At 54.5% G+C, this 9,436-nt stretch overlaps 1 protein-coding gene across 1 annotated transcript in view; it reads right to left on the bottom strand.

The window, feature by feature from the left end:
• The window catches only part of LOC130581321 (uncharacterized), a 9,740-nt gene extending 4,250 nt beyond the window's left edge, over positions 1–5,490 (bottom strand). The window contains exon 1 of the mRNA XM_057379353.1: positions 5,358–5,490. Coding sequence (XP_057235336.1) covers positions 5,358–5,490 — 133 coding nt within the window. The remainder of the gene's footprint in view (positions 1–5,357) is intronic.
• Between the last annotated feature and the right edge of the window lie 3,946 nt (positions 5,491–9,436).

Genomic DNA, 9,436 nt, shown 5'->3' with positions numbered 1-9,436 from the left:
GTGCCCAGCTGTGCCGCTCTCTCCCGGGACTCTCTCCGCCGGGTCTCTTCCTGCCGCCGTGCGCCTGCATTTCCAGTGCGGCCGCAGCTCTGAAACACAAACAAAAGGAGGTTTATCCTGCGTGCGAGAAGCGTTTCTGGTTTTTTTGTTGAGAGAAGACCACCAGTCGTGCGCTTTCCTCGCCCAGAATTGCATGGGAGAAGCAGCTGGAGAAAGCTGCTTTTCAATTGTTTGGKTTTTTTTCTCATTGTTCAGTGTGTGGCCCCAAGGCCTCGTGTTTGGCAGTTTTGCGTGCTCCGAAGACAGAATTATTCCTCTGCCTGGGGGCTTTTCCCTGGCACCCGCTGAAGTATCTGAGCGGTCAGAGGTTCAGTCCTGCTCCCGAGGAGTAGAGAACCTGTCAGAGGTCACATTCTGCTGCCCTGCCACCCAAGTTAGCACCCAAATCAGCACAAGAGTGATTTCTAGGAGTGTATCACACAAACGGATGTCAGGTGGGGAGGTGGGATTACACCGCGTGCAGGTCAGGGAACAGCCATCCCCCATTTCTCACTGCCAGTAGGTAACAAGCTCAAACCAAGCAGAAGAAGGTTGAACCCTGTGAGAATGAGCAGTGGGAGTCATTGCCCCACTCCTTCATAAACTTCGCCAAGCATTCAGAAAGGATCTGGATTAATTCCTGGAGCACCCTGATGTCTGGATGCTGGTTTTGTCTCACGAACTCCCTAAACCACAAAGATGGGAGGTTTATTGTGARAGGTGTAAGCTTATTCCCGACTCCTTCCTGTGCATTTTTTTATTCCCCCAAGCATCTACCCCTGATCACTGCCAAGATGGGGCACAAGGAATCTCAAACTCAGCAGGTCCCTGTCTCTAAATCAGGCTCAGATATTTCCAGGTGGGGCTTAGAAGAGTGATGGAGCAGTCAATGCCAGGGGATGCCTGAGTCTCATCCCCAGCCCCATCTGCAGTGAAAGAAGAAAATGGAATCTTGAAGCTGATCGCTCCCTCACTATAATCTTTTCCATCTGCCTGCTGAATGGCTGTGATGGAAATGAAAGGCCAAATTAGTGGGGATGATAGCATTTGAATTGGGTCTAACAGCACTGCTCACACTGGTGTGTTTACTGTTATTAGAGTTATGCATAAACACTTGTGGGATGCCAAGAACGGGGTCGAGCCAGGAGCCTGCTGGCTGGGAGCCAGCCCAGCACCCTTGGCACCRGGGAAGGGTGCAGCTCCCCTCGAGTGCCTCTCCCCAACCCTGCCATTAATCACTGGAGCGGCTAAAATCCCCCGGCAGGGAGCATTCAGGCTGTGCTTTCACAATCTCCGCTTCTGCCCTGGCGGTTCAGGTGTTCCCACTCTCCTCCCAAGGGCTGAGCCTTGCTGAAGGGCTCGGGTCCCCTGTCCTGGCCCTGCTCTCCTGCTTTGCCCCCTTTCCCTGCTCTGGGCTGAGCTCAAGAGGGCACCTTTTCCAAGGCTGGATTAGCAGCTGGTCTGGTTTCAAACCTTTAAAATGTGGAAAAGCCAATTTTCCTTCCTCGGAGCCTGGCTGCAGGGGCAGGAAAGTGGTGGCATGGAGGAGGGAGGGCAGGAGTGCCCAGAGGTGACGCTGCTGGGGAAAATCTTTGTCGCTGGTGTGGACAGAAGGACACGAGAGAAGATTTCAGCCCAACACAAACTTGGTGTCTGCGTCCATGAGACTCCCCAGTGAGGCAGAGACTGGGTTTGAGGTTTGAGSTGAGGGAAGGGTGGATCAGGAGGATCTCTGCTGGTGAAACCTGTGCTGTCCCCATAGCTTGGGTGCCCGCTTTGCTGTGCCTCCTTTGCTGGGCTCGTGGAGGTGGGGCCAAGCAGCAGGCGGGAAAGGGTTGGGTCACACCTAAAGGAGACTCAGGAAGGCTCAAGGGCGTTTTTGCCCCGGGCAAACAGCTCAGATCTGGGTAATGATCATGGATAACATCTGCAGTCCATCCTTGGGGGGCATTTTCATCCTGGATTTCAAAGAAAATCCAGCTTGTGCAACCTCTGTGCCTCATCCACCCTGTCCCTCCCCTCCACGCTCTTTCACAGGCATTTGCCACCCTCCTTTGATAAGGATGCACTGCAGCCCCTATCTCAGTAAAACTTCCACGTTTATTTCCCCTTTCCAGCCGTTTTGGTGGCTGTGGAGGAATTCTGGCTAAGCTTTGTGTCACGGTTGGCTACTCTGGGTAGCATCCCATGAAGAGAAGGGGTGGCAGTGTCAGTTCCACCCTAAATTAGCCACCAGAGAACAGGATGCTCAGTTATGGCTTGCCTTAGTGGCAAAAAAAAAAAAAAAAAAAAAAAAAAAAAAAAAAAAAAAAAAAAAAATAGAAAGGGAATGAAGCCTGAGGAAACCCGAGGTGTTGAAGGGGAGGGAGAAATGTCTGAACAGAGCCCATTTCCAGGTTCACGTCCTGAACCACAGCCCATTCCTGCTCCGTTTGTCCTGTGCAACGTGAGGAACCAATCTCTCTTATCAAACTGCAAACAAACAAAAACACCCCCAATAATAATAAAAAAAAGAATCCTAAAGGTTTTCACAAAGCTTTCAGGGTTTTCCCCCGGGGTTCTGGTGAAATGCTGGCTGTCCTTCTCTCTTTGCAGAGGCACCTCTTGCTCCCTCCCGGTGCCTGTGTGTGTGTGTGTGTGCTCACACGGGGGAATTGCACACACCCAGAGCGCTCCACTGGGACACAGGGGCTTGGCTGCCTCAGTGGTGTTGAAAACAAAAAACCAAAACCTGAATTCAGCTTAAAACGAAGTTTCCATTTGCCCTGTGAAGCCACACTGTGGCTGCTGAGTGTGGCTGTGGGTGCCTGCACGGCTTTGCCGAGGTTTGGGGGCAGAGGCAGAGCTGAGGAGGGGAGCAAGCTGCGCCTGCTGCTGTCACCACTGATTTTCTCCTTCTGGCGATGCTGATTATAGCAGCAAAAATAGAGAATTGCTGTGTTGTAGGCACTTCTATCTCACTGTGAAACCTTTTCTTTGAGAAATTGAATTATTCCCTTCCCTTCAAAGCAGCCTGGCTGTGGCAGTATAGGCATTGGTGGTTCAGGTGCAGGCAGCCTGGCACTGCAGGAAATATTTCTGTAGGATTTGCTTTGGGAGGGTTGTGTTGTTGGTATTCAAAAGTGTGTTATGCAGAGGGAAAAACTGCAATGTGTTACTTTTTGTGTCCCTCTTCCATAATTCAAAGGCAGGGTCACCGGGRGCTTCTCTGTGCACAAACTCCAAAAATAGCTTTAATTCATGAAATGTATATATTAGAAATGCCTTATTTTGACCAGCTCAGCCTCCTCTCCAGGCAGGTGGAGTTGTGCCTGCCTTGGGTGGGTTTTCGTTTTTGATGGGCACAAACGAAGTGAAAGCCATTGGAACKCTCCCCCTCAGCACTTATACAGAAAGAARCTCCGTGAACCTGCTCTCGCCAGCRATTTGGATGAATTTTGYTGCTCCTCCCATTCAGACAAGCCCCAGGGCCCCCTGACAGTTCTTCCCAGGAAGCTGGAGGGAACCAAATCTGATTGTCCTGAGATTTGAATGATGGATGAAAGATAAAACCGGGGGGGAAGATGCCAGCGTTCTTTCCGAGCAAGGAGCGCTGAAACCCTCCTCCCATTTCCCGTGAAACAGTTACTTTTGATTTTAAATTCCCCGTGCACTTCCTCCTCGCAGCGGCGAGRGCAGAGCTGCGGGCAGCGCCGCCGGAGCCTCGCCGCTTTTACAGCCTGGTTACACGTTAGCCAGCCCCGGGGTCACCTCCAGCTAAAGCGAGGTGTGGGGCTGCCACCAGGCGCCAGCACCTCGCACCGCCCCGGCCAGGGGGTGCCAAGGGTCCCCCATGACCCCAAACACCCCGCATCCCTGGCATCACCAGCTTGGGGRCAGTGAGCACGGCAGTCTGGGTGTTTCCACCCCACCGCATCCCTGCCCGCTCACCCATGGGTCCCTGCCCCTCTTTTTGGGGCTCTGCAGAGGGTACCCAGCCCGGGGAGGGCACCCTGGCTCCCTCCTGCTGCCGAGAGGCGAGTGAAAAGCGGGCAGAGGCCAAAGTCTACCTGCTGTGCGGCACGGAGAGGATGTAATCCCGGCACTTAATAATTATATTGGCGGCAATCGCACAGACCCTTGCCCGCGGCCGGCGGGATGGCGGCAGCGCTGCTGAGAACCGGGGCAGGGGTGCTCAAACCTGAGGGTTGGTTTTTTTCTTTCCTGGAAATCGTTGTGAAAGGCACCACKAGATAAAAAATACTGTGAGTGAAACCCCAAAGCGCTGGCAGGGTAACTCCGCCGTCACCCTGCAGTTTGGAAGTGGGGAAGATGTGGGAGGTCCTGGATCCCAAAGCAGGGTGAGCTGCACCCCTCAGCTCACACCCTGCCATGAGGAGGAGGAGGGATCCTTGGGCTGCAGCCGTGCAGGGAGAGGAGGGCTCATCCGTCTGGAAAACTAAACCCAAAATATCATTTTTCAAGTGTGATTGAAATTGGGARGGTTGTSTGAAATTTGCAGARAATTAACACAAARYAAARTTMTTTTTCAGTGATKCTTTTTTTAAAACAGATTAATTTWAAATCACAAAGGACKAKCCCTTTTCTMTTAATCGAGCRTTATGGAAAACAKAGRGGCASATRTAACACAACACAAACTGGCTTCTCATCTTGAAGAGATCAAGGTGGCATTCAGTGTTATCTCTCCTGGGTTTTGTATCAAAATTGAACAGATTTGATACCACTTTATTCTGTGTGTGTGGAGGGGCCAGAGGCACCCAGGGGCGCTGCAGCCGGCGCTGAGCCCCCTCGGCAGGTCCGAGGAAAGGAGCCCAGCTGGAAGCGGCACCGCTGAGCCCCCGAGGCCATTCCGCAGGCAGCGGGGGTGGATCCCSGTGTTCCGCTCGTCCTGGGCGTGTTGCAGCACATGCTCTGGAAGGAAGGACAGGCAGCGACTCTCCGGCAGCAGCCCCGGATCCCGGCTGGGGAGCGGCACCGGGGCCAGGAGTGGGGAAGGCGCATCCCTAACCGGGCAGCGTCTGGATAGGGATTGGGACATCCTGTCCCATCCTCGGGCTGGCAGCGTCACTGCCGCTGGCCAAGGCTGTCCTGATGGGCTTCCCTGTCAGAGAGGAGTCCAGCAGAACSTCCTGTTGTCTTTCTCCTGCTGCCCAAACTGCAGGGAGCTGCACTGCCGGGGTGCTTGGCCCGGGGTGGCAGCAATGGGGCTGTCCCAGAGCTCCCAAATGGGGACAGTTATTCCTTCCTCCTGCCCTTATCGCTTGTGTCTCGCTCTATTAATCCTGCAAAAGGAGCGGGATGGTARGGACAGCACCTACCTCCCAGCTGGGCCCTCCTGGAGATTTTTGAAATGGTAAAGAAAGGCTTGAACTCCGTATGCATACAATGGGATTTATGGCGGCCGTCATCCGGCAGGAACGAGGAAGCCTTGGGGGGCCCCAGAGGTGCCATTTGTCCCTGGGGAGGGGACAGGGGATTTTCTGCCGCTGAGGTTTGAGCTTGGAGGGGGAAGGCAGAGATGGCAGGGCTGGTGGGAGGGGGGAAGCACAGCTTATCATCCCGTGCCAGCTGCGGGAAGTGTGGGATTCARAAGCTCACTCATTATTTTCAGGAACCTGGAAAGGGACTGACCGAGCCAGCGCCCAGTTGTGGCTCACCCAGCTCTTTTGCACCAGCTTTTCATGCAGAGCTTCCCCCTGGCTCCCTAAYCCCTGACAAACGCTTGTCATCCCAAGCTATTTAGCTACAGACAGGGGCAGGACGCTCCTGGGATTTTACTGCCTTAGGAACCTTTGCTGCTGCATCAGGCGTGGTACGAACACGCTGAAATTCCCAGGGAGGAAACGCTGGGAASTGGGATTGCAGGAAATCAAGAAACAAACAAAAAACTAAAAGTTAATGCAGGCAGAGCTGGCAAGGGGCTCTGGAGACCTCCAGAGACAGATGCTCACACAGCCACGTTTCTGTGTCGTGGTTCGGGAGGGGGACCCGGAGGCTCGCTGGGGAGCAGCCAGGCAACCCGTAGTGATGCTGGGTGCCCCGAGGGAGCGGAGCCGCAGTGAATGGGCGGCCGGAGAGACTGCTGAGCCGGCTGAGGGGAGCGGGAGGGAGGTGGAGGTACCGGTCGAGAAAGACAGGGAGACGCCGGGAGTGGCAGGGGCCGTGGGAGGCAGGGAGACGGGAGCCCGGTGAGTCAGCCCGGTGGGGTGCTTTGAAAGCCGGCGGGGAAGCACAGGCAGGGCAGGTTCTGCCGCAGCCCGYGGAGCCATCTCCCCCCGGCTGGCACCTTCTCCGTGCCTCCCTGCTCAGTCAAGGAAAGCAGATCGCCCTCCAAACTGGGGCAGCCTGCAGAGCGGCTGCTCCCTCCTTCCGAGATAATGCTGGCGTGGAGCCACCCTGGCTCCAGCCGCTGCGGTGAAGCGTTTCCTCATCTGAGCGGGAGAGCTGCCAAAACCTGCCTTGGAAGCAGGGCTTTCCAGTGGCCAGGCTTGGCCCCGGAGCGGGCAGCACCGAGGGCGTCGGGCAGGAGTGACCAGAGCAGCGGCTTTGCGCTGCCAGCCCGTGCCACCCGCAGCAATGCTCACCCTCCCTGACCTCCGGGGCACCGGTGTTGGCCCAAACGCCGTGCTCTGGGTGGGAAGCTGCCCTCGGAGACAGGAGCAGCCCCTCGGGCGAGGCGCGGTGTGTGCGTGCGGGCGGGCGGCTGCCGAAACCCGGCTGAGTCACCGCCGCCGCCGCGGGCGGGCGATGGAGCGCGGGGCGGGCACCGGAGCATCCCCGGGAGCCGAGCCGGGTGGAAGAAAAGCTGGGGCTGGGAGCAGCGGGAGTCCAAGGAGAGGGCTTCTTCCAGAGCTTCCTCTGGGCTTTAAGACGCAGAGATCCTCACAATCCTGAAAGACCCCATGTCATGCTTGGCCGCCAGTAGATAATCCAATGAGGCAGGAKGTTGGAAAAGGCTGCAGAGGAGATAGTCTACCTACTCCAATCTTGTCTTGGTTGCAATGAGAGCATCTCTTCCTTCAGTGAACCCCTCTGTGAGGTGGCTGAGCTCAGGGCTCCCAGTGGCCCGGCTGTGCCCACTCCTGAGTGCTGGGTTGGGCTTCGTTCTCACCATCCCACCCCGGATGGGGACATGTGGAGCGTCTTAAGGAAGGGGTGTCACACCAGGGTATGCCTTGCAGAGAACTGGACAAAGTTTTGACACCCAGACTCCTCCCCATGTGTCCCAAAATGCCACTTGAGAGCAGTGTGGGGATCCACCAGTTGGGTTTTTARGTGACTTGCAGCACCCTAAATGTCCCAGCCCTGGTGTTTCAAGAACACCACAGGCTCTGAAGATGAAGGTTCACCTTCCCAAAGACATGAAGCTGTGGCCTCTTCTGCGTGGTCAGGAAACTTGTTTAAATCCCCCCACCTGAGCTCTGCTGGGAGCCAGAATCAAAAGTTGTGCTGTTTCATTGCCAAACTGCTGTACCAGCCAGGTTCTCATCTCTGACCTGGTTGGGCTCAGAATCATGAGAAATAGCCAGAAAATGGTGTCCCTGCAGGTGGACTGGCTGGAGTCCCTCCCTTTCTGTGCAGGAGGAGCGGTGCCTGGGGACAAGCTGCTGCTGTGGGGTGGGTGTGGAGGTCCCTTGGCTGGATCCTTTCCACTCCCAAATGATCTGAGTGCAATAAACACATTTTAGTAGTCAAATCCGTAAGGGTGGGTCCCACTGCGCTTTGACCCTACGGGGAATTTTGTACTTTTGATTTGATTTACACCCGAAATTTTAATTTGACATACTGGATTTTCTCCCACACTCGAGTCATGCTGGAAATTAAACAAGATCCTACAGAAATGTTTGTGTGCCATGATCTCATTAGGATCGTTATTTATTGAGTTTAATTACAGTGCTCAAGCTGTTTGTGTGACATTGCTCCAGTGGGATATGGAGAAGGACATGCACGTCCAGTGGTGTGTCYRTGGGCTGCCCTGCTGAAGRCAAGGATCCCCARGGATCCCACTTCATGGAGCTCCRYGTRCCTCCCTGCAATGCTGCTGGTGGGGTCATGCCGTGAGCATGCTCCTCAAGCTCCTTCAGGCAAGAAAATACCAAGGAATGGCATTTGTAGGGAAGGCAGGATGATTTTCCTATGGGCTTTGGCATTTGTAGGGAAGGCAGGATGGTTTTCCTGTGGGCTCTGGCATTTGTAGGAAAGGCAGGATGGTTTTCCTATGGGCTCTGGCGTTTGTAGGGAAGGCAGGATGGTTTTCTGATGGGCTCTGGCCAAGCAGCAATGAAGTTCGGCCAGTCTGCGTTTTCAGCTGCTGGTTGGTGAGTAGGAAGCTCACCACTGCTGGGATGTTCTCCTTGATGGAGCTGCTGCCTCTYCACTCAGCTCCTCCTGCCATGCCAGAGGCTGCAGGAGTTTCTCTTTCTCTCCACTCTGTCTCCAGGAATGCTGGGCACAGCTCAGCTCTGACTGCTTGTGTCACAGCTCCAGAGCTGATGATGATATCATTGTTATTACTATTGTTATTATTATTGTTGTTATTATTCCTGATTCAGCCATGCTTGTAGCTGCATGTCTGATTTGGGGCACCCAGAGTTCCCCAGGACCTCGTTAAATGAGAACCTCAATGCAGGATTTGAGAAAGCCCAGACGACAGCGAAGTCCTCAAAGCAAGTTCTCGATTTGGGAGTGCTCTGATTGATATCATTTGCTACCTCTTTCAGCTTAAAAGACCAGGAGTCGTTAAAATAAAAGAAACCTCGAGTTGAAAGCGCTGAGAAAAAAAAAAAAAAATCAATTAAGCCCCACATAGCTGTATTTTGTCCTGGAGCAAAATCTCAGACATAACAGAGAAATTACATAGCCTTAAAGAGCGAGAAAGCAAGCAAGGGAAGGTTTTATGTGCGGTCTTGCTGAGGGATTGCCCGAAGCCATGCTGAGGTGGCTTCTCACCTGGTACCTGCAGAGATGTAAACTCCCCACAGGAGCAGGGGGAGCCGGGAGGGGCTGGGAGATCCCGCTGGAAACACGGATTGCTGGAGGAGCTCTCTGACAGTGCATCACCTGATGGGGGCTGGAGCTTTACCCCTGCGGCTGTCCCACACCCCCAAAGAYCTCACACCCGAAAAGCTAACGGGGACACGCATGGAGCAGAGCCCTTTTATTTCGTGATGTTTGAAGGCGTGTTCTTTTCAGARGCTCCAGGTCCAGCCCCTGGAGTTCAATCTTTGTCTCAATGAAACCCACAGTGAAACTCCCATCGATTTCCCGTGGTTTGTGCGTTGCCCTTCGGGAGGAAAGCAGCAGCCTCGGAGAGGAGTGACTCCGTTTGAGAGGCCTCTTCCTTCACGTGGGGAAACAGCTCCCGGTGCTCGTTCCCGCGGCTGCTCCCGCCCGGTGC

Source organism: Malurus melanocephalus, unplaced genomic scaffold, assembly GCF_030028575.1.
Source record: "Malurus melanocephalus ecotype Western Australia unplaced genomic scaffold, MMel_1.1 scaffold_402, whole genome shotgun sequence".
NCBI lineage: Eukaryota > Metazoa > Chordata > Aves > Passeriformes > Maluridae > Malurus > Malurus melanocephalus.
This window is presented reverse-complemented; position numbering and strand designations above follow the sequence as displayed.